Genomic DNA, 24,814 nt, shown 5'->3' with positions numbered 1-24,814 from the left:
AAAATTACTAAAAATACCCTTTACAACGTTGAACTATAATAAAATTAAATTTCAAGCATTGAACCAATTCCTGTGTTATTTACATTTACTTTCACTTTAACAGAGATAATCCCCCAGTGACAACTATAAAAAGCCTTCATCGTGTTGAGCACCTACCGATTAAATTCCTCCTTTCTTTTTCGCCCTTCAATCGTTTTATTATTTAAATCTGAAAATGTAATTAACCATCAATATGCGATTGACAAAATTTATTTGAATTTTTTGCACTTCAGTAGTGAACTCTATGGGTATTTTTTCGTCCATCCACCAGGATGGCGAAATATGTTTTTACCGGGTTGAGGACAAAGCGATTGACATTAAATAAAGAACGACGCGGACAATGGAAAAAACTATGTGGCGAAAAACCAGTAAAGAGCATTGCACCATGACACATTTAATACGTACACTATATGTGTATATATGCATAGGCAAATGGCTTTATTAACACAGCCAGCAGGTATTGATATTGTCTCTTGGGCCTTCCGCCAAAAATTCTGGCCAAAGGTAAAGAGCAAACACGGCGGCTACGTGACATGCTGCTGAATCCGTGCATTTTAATTGAATAAAATAATATTTGCCCAGCTAATGGCTTCATTGCACCCGTCTAAAGCAACAGCTCCAGACAATTACCGCTTTTTAGTGTGAAATACTTCAAATCCCACTCATTCGTGCCGCTATTCACTCGGCGCGGCTTTATCCGTTGCAATAACAACGGCAGATTCAGATTCATATCCGGATCCAACCGCAGAGTCCCGGACGAGCGAAAGCCGTCGACCGAAAACCAAAAACCAAAACCGTACCGAGGTCCTTTCCCCTTCCCCCGCCGCCTAGTTGCAGTTGATAAAACGGATTAAGCGCTGAAAGCAAGGATTTAATCTTTATAAATGTCATCCCGCTGGCACACGAAGACACGACTGAAGTTGGCCACAAATGCGTTGATATCCCAAGAATGCACAATTTATTTTTTTCAGAACAATAAATACTTTATACAAGTGATAACTAATGCTACTTTCAATTCTTTGAATTACAAAATTACGAGCTAACTTATTTTAATTGTATTTTAAAATCAACACGTTGAATTCTTAGATAAGGTTAAATCGGTAAAATTTTTAATTTTCGCTGGCTTGTGACATTATTTTCTAGAAAATTCCTATTACTTATCTGTAAGATTTAATGTGTTTTAGAAATAGGTTTATTACCTTTTTGGGTTATTTCCATATAAATTCTTCCACATTATCACAAACTTGCGTAAATTGAAAGTATGTCTTTTTTAACGTAGTACACTAACCTTCAAAATAATTTACACATTTTTCTCACCTCTAAATCCCGTTGAATTCGTATTGAAATCCTGCTGAATAGCTGAGAAAATTGCTTAATTGATGATCTAACTAACTGATCGTTTACAACCACTGCGATATGTTAATTTCTATAATTGTTGTAATTACGCTATTTAGCTAGTCATCTTTTCTAATTTCTAATTACTCGATTTATTTCGTTTAGTTAGTCATGCGGGAAATATTTTTCATTTGACTATCTCAAGACCTGTTAGCTTGATCTACTTGATATGAGCTAAAGGGGAATACACCTTTGACACCTTTGTTTTCTTTATGAAAAATTCCAAAACTTGCAAGCTTTAAAGCTTTTCAAAGGGCTGATTGGCATTTATATAGCGGAAAACTAGAGATCTGGCTTATTAGTTCCCATTTTCACCTAGAGATGAAGTGGATTATTGGCCTTCTTCTCGTTTCGACTGTATCTGCATCTCGACTTCCGAATGTCGGTTCTAACTTACGTATATTGAAGAACATCATAGGTAGTTTGAATGAAGATGCAGATGCCTGTTCCGACTACTTTGACTTCGCTTGTGGAAATTATTCTGTTACCCACTTCGACGACCCTTTTCCCGATATGTACCAAATGCTGAACCACAAATTAAATGTGAAACTCATCAAACTGATTGAGGAAATTGGTGAGAAGTCGCTGGAAGCGTCGAGTGTGGAGGCGAAGGTCTTGCGATTCTACCACAACTGCCGGGAGGCCCCTCCAGAAACACGGCAGATCGAACATTACTTGAGACTGACTCCTCCCGGCGAGGGGCTCACCTGGCCCCCGCTGACCCCCTCCGGTACTTCCTGGCCCAAAAACCAGTTCAAGTGGTTAGAAACCCTGGCATATTTAAGTCGGTTCGGCCCTATAAATGTATTGATTGATATAGAGATATCGTACAATTGGCAGAACAGTACGGAGTTTCTGCTAAACCTAAACAAATCCAATGCCCAGATCGATTCTGCGGAAGTACGCAAAATTCTTCGATCCATGGGAGTTCCATCAGAAAGAATACAGAATATAATCCGGTTGCTACTTAAGTTGGACTCGGATGTATCTAACCTTGCCCAAGAGGACGGAAGAGGCCAAATTATGAGTGTGCAGAGATTGAACAGCGCTACTGGCTACGACTGGCAGAGGTTCATCGAGATAATTGTGGGCCACCCTATTGAACCCACCCTATTCCGGGTGGAGATCGAGAACTTGCCCTACCTCACGGCTATTACGCAACTGGTAGACTCATACGACGGTGAGCTAGTTGCTTACTATATTATGGCTGGATTCGTGCGATATCTGCAGGAAGACACTGAGTTTGGGAGGGATCCCTTAGACTGCATTCAGGATGTGCGCCGCAACATGTATGTGGCTTCTAACCTACTCTACAGGGAACACTTCCTGACGACGCTGCCATTATACACAAAAGAAATTCAAGAGATCTTCGAGCAAATTCGCCACCAGTTGCTACTAAAAATCGAACGCAATCACCTTGGACTGAACGCCGAGCAGAAAAAGATGATCTACGGGAAAGTAAAAAATACTGTCCTCAACATCGGCAACATGCCCAAGGGCCGAGACCTCCGGAGCTTCGCCGATCAACACTATGAGGATCTGGAGATTTCCTCCGCAGATGAACTCGACTTTGCCCGGGAACACCTCAAGTTTATGGAGTTCCGCAACCGGAAGGAGATGGCGTTACTGCACCAGCCCGATCAGAATCCCAAAGATTATTTCGACATGCCTAGCAGATACTTTGCCACAAGCTCCGGTCCCTACTATTTACCCATTTCCAACGCTATTATATTTCCATACGGTCTTCTGCAGGAACCATACTTCCTGCCTGATAGCCACGATGTATTCAAGTTCAGCATTCTGGGAGCAGATCTTGGCCATGAGCTGATGCACGCCGTTGACAAAGACTATATGTTCGTCGATAGCCATGGAAACCATAACGAATTTGGATGGGAAATAAGGGAGCTGCCGCGGTTTCAGGAGGGTTTGGAGTGCATGAATCGCAGTTGGTCGGCCAAACTGGCAGAGCGAATGGCGGATATTGGGGGTCTTGATCTCGCCTACTCGGCCTACTTTGAAAGCGGCAAAATAAGGGACCCAACAATTATTAAGAAGGTTTCTCCTGAGCAGATGTTTTTCCTTAACTATGCCCAAGCTTTTTGCACAGATGGCTATCCGGAAGACGACGAGGATCACGATGAAGCGAAGTTGCGTTTGGAACTAATTGGAAGCGGTGCCGCCCCGTTTGACAGAGCTTTTGATTGTCGTCGGAATAACACACCATGCCAGTTGTGGTGACGTCTTTATAATCTTTGTAATCTTTAAGGATTTATAATTGGAAAGAGCTATAATTTATTATTTATTTGTTTATTTATTTCTGTAATGGGCAATTCTTTTTTAATAAAATTTATGTAATAAAATTATCAAATCGTATGTATACAATAAATTTTTTTTAAATTTCTGAATGATCTCCTATCAAAATGCTTTTTTGATTAACGGGTAATTATACCCATTACTCGTAGAGTAAAAGGGTATATTAGATTCGTGCAAAAGTATGTAACAGGTAGAAGGAAGCGTTTCCGACCCTATAAACTATATATATTCTTGATCGGGATCACTAGACGAGTCGATCTAGCCATGTACGTCTGTCTGTCTGTCCGTCTGTCTGTCCGTCTGTCTGTCTGTATGAACGCTGAGATCTATAAAAGCTAGAAGATTGACATTTTGCATGCAGATTCTAGGAGTACCTACGCAGCGCAAGTTTGTTTCAAAAGGGTGCCACGCCCCCTCTAACGCCCACAATCGTTTATATACGATTTTAAAAATTTCAATATTTTGGAAAAGTAAAAATGCAGTTTTATTGTGTTTATCAATACCTATCGAAATGTAGAAGAAATTTTTTAAATCGGAACATTCGTTAAAAAGTTACGGCGGATCAAAGTTTTTCTCCATCTCCTTCGCACTCCCTTTAGCTGAATAACGGGTATCTGATAGTCGGGGCACCCGACTATAGCGTTCTCTCTTGTTTTATGGCTCACATGCTTCAGTTTTCTTCTATTTTTAAAAGAATTTTTAAAGTTTTTTTTTTAAGAATGCATAGAATGCATAGATACCGAACGGAAAGAGAGCGTGAGCGAGAAAAGGAGAGGGTTACTTTTAATAAAGCAAATATAAATGTTTAAGTGATTTACGTTTTTTCCTCAGATCTGCCAACTGCATTAATAATACAATTAATATAATTGCAATAACAACGACTTGAAGAAAATTTCCCTACTAGGCTTGATACGATTTTTGATGACTAATCATCGTCAGCACCTATACCTAATTCTGAACAGCCGGGAAAACCGCTTTAGTTTGTAAATATTGCTAAAGCTTTAATGTAATGTTTGGGTTGAGATCTCGCGAGCTTTATGGCTGTTCTGAAACCCGGTTGATAAAAATACATTACACGCACGTCTCGTTCTCAGTCTAGTTTTCTCCCAGCGATGAAGTGGTTCATCTACCTATTTCTCGGCTCAGTGGTGTGGGCTTCTCGATCTTCGGATCTCAATAGACGGCTGCTGAATAACATTTTAGGCGATGGAAGAGGGGATACAAGTCCCTGCACCGATTACTACAACTATGCGTGCGGAAAGTATGGGCAGCGTCACATCAATGACTCCTTCGTCGGGATCTTCCAGGTGCTGAGCCACAAGGTGAACAAGAAGCTGCTCCAACTGATGGAGGAAAATGGTGAGAAGTCGCTGAACGAGTCGAGTGTGGAGGCGAAGGCCTTGCGATTCTATCTGAACTGCAGGGAGGCTCCTCCAGAAACACGGAAGATCGAACATTACTTGAGACAGGCTCCTCCCGCCGAGGGACTCACCTGGCCACCCCTGAACCCCCCTGGAACTCCCTGGCCCGACGATCAGTTCACGTGGATAGAAACTCTGGCCCATCTGAGCCGATACGGCCTCTCCGATGCTTTAATCCAGATAGAAGTAACACAAAATTATCAGAAAAATACGGAGTTTCTACTAAAATTAGGTAGCCCCGAATTAGCAACAATTCTCGACCTTGTGGAAGTGCAAAGAGCTCTTCGGGCCATGAGCGTGCCTTTGGAACGAATCAAGACTCTCATTCGGACCTTAAGACGACTAGATTGGGATGTGCGGACCGTGATCGTAAATCATGACAACGGAAGAAGCCGAGTAATGAGTGTACAAAAGTTGAATAGTGAAACTGGCTACGATTGGCAAAAGTTCATCGAGATAATTGTTGGCCACCGCGTTCAACCCAACTTCCGGGTGGAGGTGGAGAACATCGAATATCTCAAGGAAATTAGACAGCTAATAGACGGGGAAAACGTGGAACTGGTGGCCAACTATATGATGGGCAAATTCATAGAATATCTCCAGAGTTCCAGTGACGGTGGCGGAGATCCCTTGGAATGCATAAAGGATGTGCGCCGCAATATGGGATTGGCCTCGAACCTGCTCTACAAAGATCGCTTCATCAAAGACCTGCCAGCTCAAACAAAGAAAGTGGAGTGGATCTTTGGAAAAATTCGACAGCAGTTAATCGACAAAATCGAACGCAATCGCCTTGACCTGACCCCTGAACAGAGGGGAATGGTTACACGGAAGGTTAGCGATCTTGTCCTCAACATCGGCCACATGCCAAAGTTCCTTGAGCACCGGGACTTTGCCAACGAATACTATATGAATCTCGAAATTCCTTCCGAAGACCTCGACTTTGCTCGGGAACACCTAAAGGTCCTGAAGTTCCGCATGCAAAAGGAGTTGGCTTACCTGCGGCATCCACAAAATTTATTGCTTGAATCGGTGGATGCCACTACCTCTGATCCCGTCCTCATGGGCAGACAAAACTATATCGTAGTGCCCTATGACCTTCTGCAGGATCCGTTCTTCTCTTTCGGAAGTGACGATAAGTTCCAGTTCAGCTTGTTGGGATTTTCGCTTGCCCGGGAACTAATGCGCTCCGTGGATGATATCAATGTGCAGTACGATACCCACGGAAACCTAAACGAAATTGGTATTGAAATCTCGAATTCTCCGCGGTTCGAGGAGGCGGTTCAGTGTGTTAAGGAGACAAACGAGGAGGACATGAACGAACGCCTTGCGGACATTGGAGGTCTGAATCTCGCCTACTCCGCTTACTTGGCCAGCCGCAAAGGGACAGTCAGTGGCGCCACCAAGGAGACCTTCTTCCGGAATCTGGCCCAGTTCTTCTGCACAGATGGATTGCCGGATGCCAATGGTCAGCACAAAAACCAATTGAACTTGGAGTATATGCTACAGGGTTTCGCCCCCTTCGACAGGGCTTTGGAATGTCGTCGCGTTGCCCTTCAGTGCCAGTTTTGGTGAATATAAAAAGTTTAAAATGTTCCAAAAAATTGATTTGTTTTTATACATTTGTCAGTCGAATGTACAATAATTTTTCGTTGCACAATTTTTGTACGCGTGCCATTAATAAAACAGATGGCCAAATAATAATTGAATAAAATTTAAAATTATTTCTCGGAGGCAGCTGATTAAAATGTTTGAGTTTGAGAAATGTTGATAAGGCTGCAGTTATGTATGGAGCTTCTTTAACATCGTTTCTCAAACTCGTCCTTATGTTTATTAAGTCTCCAAACAAATTTCAACCTAATCAGTTGTTTGTGACCCACTTAACAATATATATCTTCTGTGGCAAGCTTTCTTTATTTAAAAAACCCTGGAAATTTAAATTAAATTTTTGGGATATATATACTTTTTTTTTCGTAGAGAGTATTTGGAATCTGAGCTTTCAGTTTCTTATAGAAAATATCTATGAATGGATGTAGAATTATACCCTCAGCAATGAAAAAGCAGTTATTCTGATTTTAAAGCGTTCTCCTAACGAAGATGATGACAAACCCGTTTCAGCCCAATGTATATATCACTAGGAGTCAGATTTGAGGCCACAATTGGATAACTAATAAGCCTTGATTTCCCCTGCAACCACATTCACTGCTGAGTTGTTAATTTAGACCATAATTGCAGCTGATGCTATCAATGTTGCAGCATTCGATGTTCTTGCCCTCTGGTAATTTCTATGCGTAGACCGCACAAATGGACAATATTCAATTAATTTAACAAACAATTATCATCAATTTTCATTAAATTAAATAACAGTTTTAACAAAAAAAGGCAACTGACAAATACAAAAAAACGCTGACCAGGATGACAAACTTTTTCCGCGCATTGCCAGTCGCAATTAGTTGTTAATAAACGGCTTTGGGGAATTGCAGCCACCTTCGGTTCTATGCCTCATAATTAACAGCGAAATAATAGCTATTAAATGGTTTAAATAACTGCGAATAATTAAAAAGGAAAAATAAATAGACTGAAAAGGGTCTGCAAAGGGGGGGAAATAATTTTGTACTTTCTGCAACAGCTGAAAAATAAAACGCAAAATATGTAAAAGAAAAGGAAAGCTGCAAAAACTATGCAAAACTTTTCGAGAGGGCAATGCAGGCTATTCACACTTAAACACAGGCACAAACACATTTTCATACAAATACGACCGCAAAAAGTCACTCACACATACACAGAGCTTCTACATAAAAATGCTTTTAAAATGTCAAAGCGCGTAAAAGAAAGGGGGAGGGAAAGGGGGGAGTGGAAAAGGGGGAGGCCGAGCTAAGGTTAGTCAAAGGATTGATGGCAGCGCTTAAATAAGCCAAGCTGGCAGGGGCAAAAGTTCACGTTGCGTATACGCCGTGTGCCAAAGTCAAAAAACGTAGCGCGCTTCAGAGCGTCGCCTAATCAAAAATGCTTTGCGCGCCGTGCCTTGCCGCTTACCCACACAAGCACACTGGCACACACACACACATACAGCTGCTAAGCCCGTATCAAGTATACGCCGCTTTGTCCCCCTATTTACAGATTCAGATTCAGCCGGGCTTTGACAGAGTTTTTATTTGCGTTTTATTAATGCTAAACGAATTCCATGGTGGCGTTGTGTGAACCACCGAAACTGATTTGCCAAAAGATTGCCCACCAAATTGCTGATTGACAAAAGCTTTCGCAGAAAGTGGGTTTGAAAATATCGTTTGGATATTTTACTTTAAATATTTGTAATTTAATATTTATGATGGAATAAATTTGGTAATTTATTTCAATGGAAATTAATGCTAAAATATGTTACAGAATTTAACATTTTTGAAAAAACAAATAGAATAAATTAGGTACTTTATTTAAATTGAATTAAATGTCCAAAATATTTTTTAGTAATTTTAACATTTTTGAAAACAAATAATATGCAAAATAAATTAGGGACTTTATTTTAATTGAATTGATGGCGGAAAATATTTCATAGGAAATTCAACGTTTTTTAATAATCAAATAGAATACAGCCTTGAAATTCAAGGTTTGATTTTAATGCGAAAACCTTTATGAGTTATTTCGTGCCAACATTTAGTGATACTGACAAAAAAGAAAGTGGGAACGCTGGTGCTTAACACTTTTCGTCACAATGGGGCTCGCCCTTTTGACGGTCGCTGTCACAAAAGTGCGCGCCGGAGTAAAAGTTGCAAAAAAAAATGAAAGGGGAAAAGAATAAAATAATTCATGCAACGCTGACGGCCCTGAAGTGGTCTCCCAGTCCAGTCCACTCGTCCCATCCCATCTCCATCTCCTCGTCCAGGACTTCCTTCTCATCATCAGCGTCCTCATCGTGAATAATTTGGGTCACTTGGCGGCAGTTAGTCAGCTGCATTGTTGCTGTTTGCTGCTGCGGTCGCGTTTTTCATTGTCGGCATGCGGCAGCCGCATTTTTCAATCCCTTTCCCGGCTTTTCCGCTTTCCCTCTCGCTTTCCCTCCGCACGGCACCGTCTCGCTTTGGGCATCTTAAACGCCTTTAAACTGAAAGACGACATAATTAATTAAGCTCGGCGGCTTGACTGATGTCCTGGATGGCCTCCTGCTGTTCGGCCAGACTTTCGAGCTACTCTTGCCGCACTAATTTCACTGAGAAAAAATATTGCAGATTTAACAATTAAGTGTCGAGACATTTTAGGATTTTTACAAATAAATTTGAAGTATCAACAAAAATGTATAACTTTTATTAAAATTAAGGGTTTTTAAAAATAAGTCTAAAAGTCTACAGTGAAAAAATAATGTTGTGTTTTAAAATGAACCTCAGATTTTCCGGCTCTAAATTACTATTGCAAACTTTTAGGCACCGTTATAAGTGATTTGAAAACCTTTGCTTTCTAATATTTTTTTTTTTTCATCAGTCTTTTCCTATCCACATTTAATGAAATTTATTTTCAGTGCTCTTTGCATTATAATGCGTGCCGCGAAAGGGCCACAAATTTAGTTGTGGCCTAAAGTGCTCCGACTGACCCCAAACTGGGCGACTGCGGCCGCTTGTGGCTCATTTGCAGTCTCCGGAAACGGAAATTTATGCGACCCAACAGGCCAAACTAGGAGCAGCTCATAAAGCCTCAACTTTCAGTCTATGAATTTTCTCCAGCTCCTCTGTGCGAGTGTGAGTGTGTTCGCGTAATAATTTAATAAAACGCTCTAACAGCAAACGCTTGATGTAAATGTAAAAAGTTTTCAAATGTTTGGCTGCAGCTCTCGGAGCGGAAGTGCTTTCAGCTTCCAGCCAGCGCAGTGATTGCTCGCCTCTGTGTTGTTATGTGTTAATTTTTAAAAACTGCCCGAAAGCAGCCGAAAAACAAGGAAAGCACAAGCACAGCTCAAAACTCCGCAGCAGTCGGCAAATGGAAATAGAGGAAAACCCATTGCTGTGATTACTTTGCAGCTGCCCAGAAGAGCGGCCACCACAAAAAAGCAGCTCTGATTTTCATATATATAGTTTACCCTTTTTTTTGTTCAACCGTTTTTCGGGGAATAGCCAGCGGTCAAACAGGAATAACTTTACTCGAAACTGTTGCACTTTTAATGCGTTTCGTTTCGGCTGCTTAGGTTCTGGCCGGGCTTTTGGGGCCCAATGAACCCGGGCCACTTTTTGGCCACTCTGAAAATTGTAATGCATTTGTAAGCTGATATAATATAATATAATATTTTCATTTGCATTCCCATTCATAACAATGTTTTAGTATGAATTCATTAATTTTCTGGATCTAAAATATACTATTACATACTTTTTGGCATTTTTATATATGATTTTCCAAATGTACTTTTTGTTATATTACTATTGCATACTTATTGGCACCTTTATATTATTTTACAAGATTACAAGTACTCACTCTCTTAAATTTTCTGAAAATTTAAAGCCACTTTAAGCTGCTGCTTCGGAGGTCTGTTCATCTTGAAGCCTGCTTCATGATGTTTATTTATGCCATTGCATTATTCTTATTATTGTTGATGTGGCCGCTGTAGTTGCAGTTGCTGTTACTGTCAGCAGCAATATTGTCCCAGTTAATGTCGTTCGACTGGCCTGGTCAATGCGATTACGCTGCTGTTTGCATTGATTGCAGGACAGGACAGGACCGGACAGGACATTGCACACACAGGACACGCAGGACACAAGCCACTGACAGAGGTTGTCAGTGGAAGTTGATCGCCTTTTTCAACCCTTTCCATTCATTTGCCTCGCATAATAGGCGTTGAAGTAGGAAGGGAGTTGCATTTGACATGGCCGAGTGTAAATTAATTGCATAAATTAAGTGAAAATGCACGTCCTCAGTGAGGGCAAAAACTTCGAGTGCAGGGCCCACGTGGCGAATGCGTAATGTAATCTCCAGGTGATAATTGATTCTGGCAGGCAAAAAAAACAGGGAGGGAAGCCCTTTTCGATTTTTACCCAAACTGGCAAGCTGCAAATGTGCAAATAATTATCTAAATAATTGAAAAGGGATTCTACTGTCAACTCCCCCTATTTTCCCCCCTCTTTACCATTAATTTCCTTCCCTTTTGCTTGAGTTCAGCAGTTCAGGCGTCAAGGATGCTGCTGTTTCACTTTTAATTATGTAGAACAACAGGTCTGGCAGCTGGACACTCCTTGCTTGTCTTGTGTTTTTGGTGCTTCACGCCAACTTATTTGATTTTCTTTTGCGCTTTTCCGCGCTTTCCCAGCCCTCTCTGCTTTCTACGCTTTTAACTTGTGATCTGTGTGAAAGAGCTGCAGGAAAACTTTGGCCAAGAAAGTTAAGTTTAAAGTGAATGTTCGCTACCTTTGGCTTGAGCGCAGCCCTTTTAATGGCTGCTTTAGGTTGTGTAAGCCAATTAGTTCTTAATTTGCAATTTGTTTTGCTGCAGTCGCCGCCGCCTGAAAAATATCCAAAAAAAAAAGAGGAGAAGCTGGAAAAACAAAGCGGCCAAAGGAGTTAAAGGCAAAGCCAACCAGCAGACGAGCATTTTTAAAAACTTTTGTTTTTCAACTTTGCTACTCTTCCTTTTCAATTTTTTTATTTTCCATTTTTATTGTTCTGCGAGTTTTTCCCTCCATCCGCTGGCTGCTCTTCCTTTAAAACGCTTCGCCCCGCTTTTCCATTCCTTTTCTTTTTCTTTTAATGTGAAACTTTTAACTGAATTAATTCCTTTTACTGCGCTCCTCTCGCCTTTCTGCTCCTGCTACTTATCTATGGCTGGAAATGCGCAGCCAGGCGTTTAGTTTAATCTTTTAATTTTTCGCTTACTTTTTTTTGGGGGCTGCCGGGTCTGTAGCTTCAGCATCGAATGTTGATTAAAGACGCGAACTTTCGGGCCATATGCTAAATTGAATTCTCGAGGGGGAAGCAGCAGAGCATCCAACCCTTTGGCTTGGCCTCCTGTTGCACATTTCCTTCGATCCTGAGGCAGCCATAAATCAAGCGTGTGAGGCCATAAAAAATAAGAGTCGCGAAAGGGGGAAATTAATATTTTAGTTGGGCGAAAAACACACGCACAATGCTGCTGTCATAAAGGTAAATGTCATAAAAGGATGTGGGATGTTGGAATGCTGATCCCTGGGAGTCGAAGGGAGATGGTGACTGCGTGACTGGCGTCGGCTCGTCTGAAACCTACAACCCACGATTCAGAACCCACCGCCTTTTCGCTTTGGGCCAAGTTTATCAGCGTCGCTGGCGGATGTCAGAGTAAGTGAAATATTTCCAAACAAATAAAATGAAATGTGCCGCAAAAACGCGCGTTCTCTCCGAGAAACAGACAAATACAATACCAAAGTGAAATAAAGCGTACAAACCAAGAAAAGAGTGGAGAAAACAAGGAGCCAACGAAATGGTAACATGACATAAACATGACATTTGACTTTCTCCTAGTCTCGACTTCTGTCAGCCTTATGGAGGGGGCACCTCTGTTCCTGGGGCTCCTCTGTTGTTTTTTCCATTTTTGTGGCACGTGACTGGCCGCGTTTAGCAGCTAAGCAAATCATATGCACCTTTGTTAAGAAATTATAAGCCCCAAACTGGCACGCGAATCAAAAATGCACGAAAGGTTGAATAAAAGTACACCGGAAATACAAACAATAATATAATTTAATCAATAATTATATAAATAAAAAAAATATTATCTTCATTTCCATAAATTAATTTAAAACTCCAACTTTTACTTTTGTAAATTTAAATAAAATGTTCTTGTTAATTTTATAAAATGATTTATTTTTTATACAAAAATAATAATAAATCATCAAAATAAATGAATTAACTTTTTCTAAAAGTACATTTAATTAAAGGTTCTACTGTATTAAATTAAACTTAAACAGCTCATTTAAAAAAAATTACTTATTTTTATGAAAAAAAAATCATTAAAAATAAATCAATCTGGTTTCTGAAAAGGAAAAGCCACAGAGTAATCTCCTCAGCTTTTTAGTAAACCCCAATTGCGGGTGAGTGTATTCGGGCTTTGGCCTGTCAAACTTTCTCTGGACCCAAAAACGCCCTCACCGCCTTATTAATTTAAAAGCCTTTAGCCAGAAAAAATAATGCCAGGGCCAATTTGGCAAATTGTTTGGCATCTAAGCTAAATGTTACGACCCAGACATGTGGCCTGAAATTTATTTGCTCGACAATTGGGCGGCCCACCATCCAAACACCATCCCTTAGTCCCTCTCGAAGTTAAAAAGTTTTCAATAAATGCAGTTCGGGTTGGGGGAAAGTCAGAAAGCCAAAGCCAAAGCCAATCAAGAGTGAAACCCAAGGCTCAAATCAATGGCCATTCAAGTTGAATGCATTTTAGCCGAACTTATTTTTGGGTGGAAGTGTGACTGGGTGTCCAGTCAATTGTCAGCTGCCATAATAATTTGCCACATCATTAACGTCTTGGTTGACGACTCCCCGGGCGAGCTGGCTGGCCAAGATCAAAGCCCTTAATAAACTCTGACAGGTCATTTGGCTGTACTTTCTCTCTCTAAACCACGAATTAGAAAGGCATTTGGGGGCCAAGGAGACCAAGTGGGCCGCAATGCCCAGCAGACATTAGCATTTTTAATTTCCAATAAAAATTCAAAAAATCGCCGCACAAGTAGGCGATAAAAAATTAATAAAGCTGCGATTATACAGAGAGACTGAAACCAGCAAGACAGCCGCGGCTCAATGTCAGTCAGCCGGCGGAGAAGCGGAGGTGGAAGTGGAAGTGGATGTGGAAGTGGAGCACCACTAGCCCAGAGAGCTGTGAAAATAATTTGAAATTCAATTTTCGACAATGGCACACAAAGGAATCGCGCCGCATCAGCAGCGGCAGCAACAGACAGTTGAGGGGGTGGTGGTTGAGTGGGTGGGTGGTGGGCAGTGAGTGGGCCACCAGTGGTTGGGCCGCCTGGCCACGGCTCGTTAGGAGGCAAGCGAGCGTCGGCCGAAGTCCTGTCCTATAACGTACCTGCGGCCTGGATATTGTCGTGTGCACTAAGAGAAAAGTGTTTTAAAGTGGTTTTAAAATTGCAAAATAAAGAAAGATTAAACGAAAATTAAAAAACAACTTTTAGAGCATGTGACTTTGTAACCCTGCTATATAAAGTCAATTTATGGTTCAATAAGTCCCAGCAAAGGCATTACAAATAATATAAAGTCCTTAAAGAATAATACGGCTTTATGAAATATTTTAAAAAATTTAATGAAATCACTAAAAAATCCCTAAAGTCATAAAGCTTAAAAAAAGTAATAGTCTTACATTTTATAAATTATCTGTGGGTAATTGTTAATTTTTTTCAAACTTTCAAACTAATTTCTTTAATTTTCTATATTTGTTTTTTTTTTTAATGTTTTATGGAGTTCACAAATTTTCTAATTTATGTTCTACGTTTAAAAAAATTGCCATTAACTCAAAATCATTCTTCAATTTCGAAACAGGGGAGTTAATTATAGTCAAAGTTATTTCTCTGAGTGCACCTTTTTTCAGGTTTTCCGTTGCGCGTTGCGCTTGTTGAATGTCCACCAATTGCAGTGCCTGAGGGTTCGAGGGTTTCGGCGGGTCGAGGTGCCGGGATCGGGATCGGGGGCAGGGGCATTTCACTTGCAACACGACGTGGAAAATTTACGATTTTATTACTCAATAAATGCAAAAACTCGCCACTCGTAAAGAAAAACCCATTGCCCGCCCTCCCATTTTCGCCCTCGGATGCTGCACTTCCTGCGTCGTCCTCTTTAAGTTCTTCGCAAACTGGGTTTAAATTACATCTCGAGGGCGGGGCATTTGGGGGCGGATGGGTTTGGGGGTCCTTTCTACGAGCAAGACATAGACACCCTCCACTCTTTCTGGGTTAATGTTGGCAGGTGGAAATTTTCGAAATCCCCGGCGGTTTGAGCTCCGCTCCGTTCGTTTCGCTTCGCTAGCGGGTCATGCATAATTTAAAATTAATTTCGTTCTATGTAAAATTTTCGCCATGGCTTAGATATTCGAGGGGGTGCGAAGGGGCGAAGAGGATGACTGTGAAATATTATATTTTGGCATTGTGTATTGTGCTGAATTAATAGGGCAAATTGAAATTTTATAGCCATCAAACATTTATGGAGGGGATCGTTTGATATTTGATTTGTGTGATTCCGGATTTCTGATTTGCCCGATTGACCCATCTCATAAATAGAGAGAGAGGTAATCATTCGGTAAGTGTCTGGTTTTTGGGTTGGGCAAATAATTACGAAGGAAACGGGGCAAAAGTTTGCACTCGAATTGCAATTGCTTGGGCTGTGTAATTGTTCTTTCGCAGCTTTTGCCCCTCCTCTTGGCAAACAAACCGTAAAAGCTGTGCCATAAATTGGGCAAATTTTCCTTTGGCAGTGTCAAGACTTTTAATTGCAACAAAATAATTATGGCGCCCTCGGGCAAATTGCAAATTGGAAATTGCAACTCAACGCGGCGCCAAAAAAAGATGCTAAGCAGACTCCAGCTGCACCAGCACTTGCAAAATTAAAAGCAAATGAAACAAAAGGCAAACAACAATAGTGAACAATAGAGATCTGCAAGTTGGGTTGGGGATAAAGTGGATATCTTGGAAATAAAGTTTTCAAGGAAAATCTCGAAATATTTAAGAAGCAGGAAAAATCATAAATGAGTTAAAATGTTATATATTTTGGTTTTTAATAGTTAAACATTTTAAAGTTTACAGATTAAGTCGAAATATATTTTTTATTAAATTTAAACACAAAATATTTTAAATTTTGAGTATATAAGCTACTCTTTTTAAAGCTATTTTATTTTAAAAATTTTTAAAAGGTAAGGTTTACATTTAATGTCAAAATTATATTATCTTACTTCAAACATATAAAACTTTAACTAAAAGGTTTAAAGGTAATTTCTAAAAGCTTCTTTAAATTCTTATTTATTTATTATTCCTTGTTTCCCTTTCAGAATTATTTCCTGTGTGCCGACGAAAGTGCTCTTTTAGTATTTTAGTATCAAATAGTTTTAAACATCTTGTCGAAGTCTTAAAGGTCCTGCTGCTAAATAAAATGGCAATGACTGGACTTTACGAGCCAAGTTGCGTGTGCGGCAATTTTTAGAGCGCATTTGGGTAAAAAGTCCGCAGCAAACCATTTAGCAGTTAGTTTTGGGCTTTAGCCATTTGCAGTTGTTGCTCGACTCGGCTCGGCTTGGCTTGGTTTATGCCAGCCTTATGCCTTTGATACGGATTTTGTTGCCGTTAGAGAAGTCTTTTTATGACTGCACCAAGTGTGCTGAAAGTTTGGCCAGGACGAGGAGGTCCCCCTTATACACCCCCCTAAAACAATGGGCCAAGTGCTTGGTTTCGTTTGTACCACCAGTGCGTGACGCATTCCGGCTGCACTTGAAACTTGAGATTTTTCCCCTTTTCCCCACTGAATTTTCTCCCCTTTTCCCCGCTTTTCCTGCGGCAGGCTGTTCTGTATCTGGCCAAGCTGCAAAGTGTTAGATAAAGTTTCGGCGCCACTTTGTTGACTTGCCAGACCAAAATGTGTGCTTAACTCCCAGGCTCCCTGGCTCCTCATTCCCCGCGTCCTTCGTCCTTGCCGCAGAAAAGTTATCGAAATGAAGATCGGTAGCGCTCGCAGCTGTATCGTGCCGAGTGCAACTTGATTTCGAGTGCATTTGATAAAGTTTATTAAACTCTAAAGTGCTGCGGATGGCCAACCAGTCTTATTCAGCCGGCAAAAGTGCATTAAAGAGCACAGCTCTAACTGGTTTAGTGACACAAATTGGTTAAGAGAAAGTCGTTTGTTTCAGGATTTTCTTTTATAATTTAAATTTGATTAGAAGGAAAAGTGCTGGCTTGGTAAAGAAATTTGAAAACAATTTATTATGAGGGATTTACAGAAGTTAAAACTTAAGCCAAATACATCAAACTATTTAGAAACAAATATTTATCAAAATCAAAATGTTATAAAATAAATTATACTGGTATAAGTAATAAAATAATAAGTAGTAAAATAATAATAGGTCTTATTTTATTTTCTTAAGATTAATTTTATATCCGAAAAACTTTTTATTTTCAATGCAAAAAGTCATCCTTTCAAATCTATCCTTAAATACTTGTACTAAGGCAAACAACCAAATTATTCCAATAGAGCTTTTCCGTCTAATCCTATCCCCAAAAACCCATTAATATCGCATGAATTGATCCCCTTATTTCCCATATTCCCCAGGAATAAAGCGCACGAGAAGCCTATCAAATTAAATAAATTACGTGATCTTATTAAACGCGTCTGGCTAGGCTGAATAGATGTCCTCTATGGCCTAGACACAGTCCAAATGTGAGTTTATTTCCAGCCGACTAAACGTAACTAAGATTAACTGTTGCGCGGCAAACTCGAATGCCAAATGCTGCAACTGCGAACTGGAGGCAGGTGGCAAAAAGCTGCACGTGTCCAAAGGAGTCAGACACTGAATAGAGAGATGGGAACTGGCAAATAGGAACTGGGTAATATGGTAGTGGGACCCCAGATAGAGTGGAAGTGGAAGTAGGAGTACGGGCGGGGTTGTGGAAAATTAAGTGCCGCACAAGCAGCTGGAAATTTATATCAAAAAGTTAACGCAACGCGCAACCGCACCCAAAATCGAGACTAGTCCGAGTCCATTTAAAAGGAAGCCTTCTGTTGCCTGTTATTTCCTGCTACTGCACTTGGAGAAATTCTGGTTGAAAATAATTGCAAATTCCCATTGAAAAAAGTATGTATTTACTTTGAAGACTTTGAAATAATTTTAAAAAGTGTCTAAAAGTATGCAATATTATATTTTAATCTGAAAATTGATTGATTTTAGACACTTTCACAGAAGATTTATAAATGTGTTGAAATCGCGTCTTTTTCAGCAAGTTTCCCCATCTTTAGCTATTTTTCTTAGTGCATAAAACACCTTCCCCCAGCAAGGATCCTTTCTTGGCGCGTGTATAAATCTTGCGCCGGTTTTATTTGGCTTAATGACCAGACGTGCACGGCTCCATAATTTACAGGGGGTTGGGGGTGGTTCGCTTTCATGTAGATGAGCCACCGGCAGACAAAGTAGGCAAAGTCTGGGCTCCGCTTCTTGGCCCGGCCATTTGTATCCTTGTATCCTGGCATCCGGAGCAGTGTGTCGGTGTGTCTGTGCTACTTGAGGCAACATGTTGCGCTTTTACTGCCCCGGACTTTTTGCACAGGGAGGGGAAAGGGAAGTGTCTACTTTGTCTTACTTTGCGCTACTTTGTTGCGGCTTTTAATAGAAATCCTTTGCCCCCCGATTCCAAAAGCCCCCGATGCTCACCTGAACGCGCTGATTATCTCTCCATGGCCCCCAATGGTAATTACCCGGGGACAGAAGCGACTGTCCTGGGGAGAAATCATAAGAAATGCCCATCGCCCCGCTTTGAGTAAATCTCATAATTTATTTAATTGTATTTTAGTGTGTGCAATAAATTTATATTAGTGGACCCGAGCTGGAAGCACCCGCATATGGCCAACCGCAAAATAAAAGGCAGCGGGGTTCGGGAAGTGGAAATGGGAGATACAATGAGGACACCAAGCGTAACAATATAATAGAGGCCAACCCCCGAGTCATGTGTGTCTGTGAGTGCGAACAATGACTGACCAAATATTGACATAAATGTCAAACTCAAATTAGAGCTCAGGGTCAAGGGTCGTACCTCCGCCAGCGCAGCCACCAGCAGTCAGTCGAACAAAAGATGCAAGTTGCCAAATCCAGCCGGTTTCGGGTTCCTGCCCGGGGTCTCTCTGCTCTAATCCTAAACAAACAGGGGAGAACGGAACTCAACAGAACAGACACTTCACCCATTATGCAATAAAACAATGTCGTGGGGGAGGGGGAAGGCAGGAGTACACTGAAGAAAAGAGGTTTAAATTATTCTGTGAATATTTAGAAATAATATTACATTTTATTAGTATGATATTTGCAAAGCATTCAAGTGCAAATGTACTTTTTTATTAATTTAAGCAAGAACAAAATCTCTAATATTTTTTAAATTCATGTTAACAGGAATAAGAAATAACATTTTAAAGTTCTTATTTATTAACTATAATATTTAAAATCGAGGTGTATTTAGTATGTTTTTGCATTATCTATATTTTAAATTTAATATTTTTATGAAAAATGAATAAAATGTATTATAAATTAAAATAAATGATTACTTAAATTGAATATGAGAAAATGAATATGACATTTAAATAGATAATGATTACTACAAATATATTAGAAAATACATAAATAAATTGAATTAAGTGATTTAAAAATCGGAATTGCTTACAAAATATTTGAATAATTTATTTCAGTGCACAGCTCTCGAAAGATATATTGAAGATTAAGTCCGCAGCATATTGGAATTGTTTGATAAACAAATGCCAGGCCGGGGAATCGGGGAATCGGGCAATCCGGGAATCCAGGCACAGTGCATTGGATTAGCGTTAAGTACTCCTCCTCTGCGGGGGCGACTCTATGGGATGGCAGTCGTAAACTAGCTGACTGGAAATGAGCAAATTGCACGCTAATGCAAGGCATTATGCTTCTGGATCGCTCGCAATATCCTTTCCCCCTTCTGTTTGCCTTCGGTGGTGGTGGCTTTTGTTCGGTTTTTGGCTCGAAGTTGTTTGAATGGCGAGCTGCGTTATTTCACCTTTAATCCGCACTTAGTGCATAGCACACAGATGGCTGGGGCACCACCGCTACACCACTACTCAACCACCACCCCCACTTCAACCACCGCTGCAAATGCATTCCATTCATTATGCACCACATCGCAGCTCAGATCCGCTCCCTTTGAATCCACATCCACTGCCACATTGCCATTGATGTGGATGCGAGATGGTGGACTTGTTTATTTCACGGCATGATGCCTCTTCCTCCTCCGCTTTTTTCAGGGGTGGCTAAAAGGTATCGGGTTCAAGGTTCAATACTGCCGCTTGAGCCGAGAACAATGGAATTTATCCCGCAGAAGTGGCTGCTGATCGAGGGGGTGTAAGGTCTACGTGTAGGTTTAATGGGATACCAGCTAAATGGGTTACAGAGCCGCTACTTAATTCCATCCCCTGTATCTGTGTCACATTATTGTGATGTCCTTATAGCTAGGATTTCTGAAATGCGGTGCTCCAACTTAACTAGATTGTTGATACAAAAATTATTTTTTTAATAATATCCACTTGTACACAAATACTGAATAACAATTTTAATAAAATAAATATGTCACATATTTAATTATTATAATTTAAAATCCCTAATTAAAATAACAATTATCCATTACAACATCTTTTAATAAGAATAACTAAGAATAACTTTTTAAAATAATATATAATAATTAAAATAAATTATCTTACCTCCAATATTATGCTAAGAAGAATAAGTGATTGTCCAAAGAGCTATTGCAAAGCCTTCATAGAAAACAGAAAGTTATAAAAACAATTTCTCATATTTCATACATATTTTGTGTGTTGCTGAACTGATAATTTTCCTCTTTAGACACAAGTGCACAATTTGGAAGCAAAACAATAGCCCATCAACTGGACGTAAATATTTGATCAACGCAATAATTAGCAGAAATTACAGATTAATGAATATATAATCACTAGTTCACTAGTCACTGGCCGAAAATGTTGCAAAATTGTTTGTCGTCTTTAGAAAACAGAGTGAAAGGTGGAAGGGTAGTGGAAATTGACAGGTTGACTGGATGGCTGGATGACTGCGGCTGAAATTCTTCTCCTGAGCCTGCATATTTACTTGAAATAATAGCCAGGCCAAATTAATTGAGTTACATTATGCATTAGTGCGTTTCTGTGTGCAAAACCCCAAAACAGCAGCAACAATACATCAGTTGGCAAGTGAAGCCGAAATATTTCACAGCCATCCGAACTGCTTGAATGGTCGAAATGCAATTGGAATTACAACGCTCGCCGCAGAGGGGACACACAGATACACACCCACACATACACCCACAGTCGGCCACTAACTGACATTCTAAATATTGCATACATCTTGTGCATTGTGTCCATGTGGCAAATAATTATGGCATTAATATTCCTATGCAAATATATGCACAGTGCTTTGTTCGCCGTATCTCACATCTAGGCATCCGTGAGATACAATCCGCCTGTTCGGTTTTGCTGGCGGAGTGAGGAGTGAGTCGGCCATGTGTTCATTAATACAATTATGACCGCAACAGGCGTGGGGCATAAACACAGGTCGATCCCCAAGAGAGGCGTGTAAATGTATACTTAAAACAAAAACTGTTTGAATTGGGAGGATGTAAATAAAAATGGGTTGGGAAAATATATTTTTAAATGTAAACACTTTTTATAAAAATTGTTAACAAAAGGTAAGGTCGCGATATAGATTCCTAGTGCTACCCTATCTCCCATTATCTTTTTTTGACGTTTTAAAATATTTTTTTTTGCATTAAAGCTTAGAAATAATCTTTAGCCGGTACTGTATATCCAGAATGGAAGGTGTCTTTTAGATTAAAAAATACTGTTGCATACTTTTAGACACCTTTATAAGTGATTTCATAGGAATGAAGGTGTGATGTCAAAAAAATTTATATTTACTAAAAATTTTTTCTTTACAATTTTTTATAAGTGCCTAAGAGGTAAACATTTGTATCTATATTATTTAAATTTATTACTTTTTAATCCAATGAGAAGAAAATCATTCATTATTATTTTAAATAGACTTAAATTTTTCCTTGTGCATGCATTTAGTTATCCGCTTGTTTCTTTCGCCACCGAAACGGTAAAGTAATCCCCATTAGTGAGTTTTGTTTAATCGCATCAGCCAGCCGAAAATCCAAATCAACGCCAGCTGCAGCTGCAGCTTCCTCGGGGCAGGCCGAAATGTATAATCAAGCAGGTACAGACTGTTAATGGATCTAATACCCCATATCCCGTATTCCGTATTCCAGATCCCCTTCGCGGCAAAGACCACCCAACACAGCACAGCCCCATCTCATTCCCATTCCAACCCCTACTAAGCACAGATTTGGTTCGCTCTAATGAGCTCTGCGTGCAGCTTAAGGGCAACTCCAGCACGGCTGCTTCTATTTGCGGCACTTTGCCAATATGTGGCTAAAATTACTTGCAACTGCCGGCGGCGGGGTGCAGATACATCACCACCAGATGCATTTTAATTGGAATACCGAATACCAAATACCGAAGCGGCGAATAATAGCGCACAAAAAAAATGTGTACAAACAAAAAGGCGGCGACTGCCCAATTAGAAGCCTATTAGTGGCAGCCACCACCCAAACACCCCACCCACTATCCACTTCCAATCGGAGCTGCTCCATTGTTACTGCAAATATTGCAACACGAATCGCCCGGCGCCCAAAGCAAGGCAACAAATTATGCCGAATGGCTAATGAATAAATATCTGCAACTGGCACAGAACTTCCTACTTCCCTCCGCCCTCCGATAGTTTGGCATCCTTTGAGATGCACTAAAGAAAATATTTAGCTTGACTTTCTACATTTTATAAAAATTAAAGGAAATGATAAGAATAAAGAAAACATACTTCTTAAAGCGTTTTATGTTAAATGCATTTTTTATGCTGACAATCTAAGGATCATATTATAAAAAATGTTAAGATAAAAGTATTTTTCCTCATTTTTGCATTCGAGTTTTTGGTTAAAAATATACTTTACGGAAAATCTCATATTTTTTTTTTTAAGTAGATTTAATTTTTTTATAATGGTTTTTAAAATTACAATTTTTTAAGTACCAAAATGATAAAAAAAATGTTAAATATAATGTATTATACGGAAAATCTACGAATAATATTTCTTGGCGTTACAATTATTCAGATTGTTAAAAAAATATGTTTTTTAATTTTTCATACATGTTCTGGTTTACAGAAATATACATTTTTTTAAAAAACTCTCATATTTTTCTTATATATTATTTTTATTCAAGTAAACAATATTATACTTGCATTTTTTCCGCCCTTGTTTATCCTCTATTTAAAAAACGTATTTATCATTTTTATTTGCTGCCGCGCTGTTGGCGCTGAAGCTGCACTTATGAGAGAGCGCAGCGAAAAGCGCAAACAACGGGGAAAAAGCGGCAAATGCAGTTTTGTATCTCTGGCTAGTAGATGTAGCCTGTGCAAATGCATGTATCTGTGTGTGTACTTTGTGGCATGCCACATAAACTTGACGCCGCTGCTACTGCTGTGTGATATTTTAGCATTGAGCAGCTCTCTATCCCACTCCATCGCCCTCTGGGATATTTAAATCCTTGTTCCTACGCAGGGATAGCTGGGATACGCTGCAGCAAGGACTCGGCGCTGTTGGCTTTTGTATGCGCATTAATGCAACGACTCTCATGTTTATTCACACACAAATTTGCAGCGAATACAACGCACAGAGAGAAACACTGCGGTGATAGCGGGTTGCATTTGCACTGGGAAACTCCCCTCCCCTCCCGGATTTCCCAGGATACACTCCTCGCACTTGGCTGGAGCAATCTGCTGGCAAATGCGCTTTACATTTTGCACACGCTAATACAATTTAATGGTCGCATTAATTTGGCGCATCTGTTGCATTTTAAAACACGCACACACACACAGTGTACACCCACGCAGAGATACAGATACAATGGTACACAGATACAGATACACATTGAAGGAGCGGCTGGCTGGCTGAAACCGCAGGATACTTTGCTCACTTTGTTGTCGGCGGGGGAGGTTAAAGCATTTGCCAACTGCAAATAAAGTTGCGCTCAGCTCTCAGCTCTCAGCTAAATATTAATTCTAACCAAGTTAGGGGAAACTACTTTAATGGCGGGGGCGTGGCAGCCGCACAACTGCTTAATCCTTGGCTGTAGTCGGAATGAAGATTGAGATACATGATTCGCTCTGTTCTGGCGCGGACAAAAAAGATCTGATATATTCTGCCAGCAGGCAATAACAGTTCCACATCTTCTTGTTTTCACCAATGAGCGGTTGAATAGAGACTTTATGGTGCACTGACATAAAATTTATATTCATACAAACATGAAATTAAATTAAATTTCAATAAGTTAAAGAAAACTTAAAATTAATGATCTCTACTTTGGTGTATTTTTAAATGCCTACATAAATAAATATTAAACATTTATTTAAAGAAAAATAAAATCATTGAAAGGATTTGCATCATTTAAACTTTATCATAACATAAATAAATAAAATTTAAAAATAAAATTTAAATAAATAAAATTTAAAAAAAGTAAATTAATTTACTTTAAAGAATGATTTATCAAAATGAAAAGGAAGTAAAAATATTATTCAGACAGCACTAAAAAAAGAATAAGTTAATAATTTTTGACCTTAAAAAATATAAAATTAAATTTTAAATTTAAAAATTTAATGAAAAAACTCTTTCAGAAAAATGTAAATTACTATTTGCATTACGAACTTGGCCGATTCAAAACACGTAATAGAGAATTCCCTCTCCATCGCCGTCGCTAATGCATGGCAACTTTGTTATTGCTGCCAATTAGGTTGGCATTCTGTTTGTGCCAATGTTTGCATATTATTTCTGCCCAATTTGCATTGATGCAATATTGTCCATGTTCCGCGACAC

At 39.7% G+C, this 24,814-nt stretch overlaps 2 protein-coding genes across 2 annotated transcripts; both read left to right on the top strand.

Moving 5' to 3' along the window:
• Positions 1 to 1,755: 1,755 nt before the first annotated feature.
• LOC108055836 (phosphate-regulating neutral endopeptidase PHEX-like) lies at positions 1,756 to 3,672 on the top strand. Its single transcript, XM_017139379.3, has one exon. The coding sequence runs from the start codon at positions 1,756 to 1,758 to the stop codon at positions 3,670 to 3,672; it is 1,917 nt and encodes a 638-aa protein (XP_016994868.3).
• A 1,187-nt stretch (positions 3,673 to 4,859) lies between these two features.
• LOC108055835 (membrane metallo-endopeptidase-like 1) lies at positions 4,860 to 6,740 on the top strand. The gene has a single exon (XM_017139378.2). It carries the CDS (start codon positions 4,860 to 4,862, stop codon positions 6,738 to 6,740), a length of 1,881 nt encoding a protein of 626 aa, XP_016994867.2.
• The last annotated feature ends 18,074 nt before the right edge of the window (positions 6,741 to 24,814 follow it).

This window comes from Drosophila takahashii, chromosome 3L (genome assembly GCF_030179915.1).
Source record: "Drosophila takahashii strain IR98-3 E-12201 chromosome 3L, DtakHiC1v2, whole genome shotgun sequence".
Taxonomy (NCBI): Eukaryota; Metazoa; Arthropoda; class Insecta; order Diptera; family Drosophilidae; genus Drosophila; species Drosophila takahashii.
This window is presented reverse-complemented; position numbering and strand designations above follow the sequence as displayed.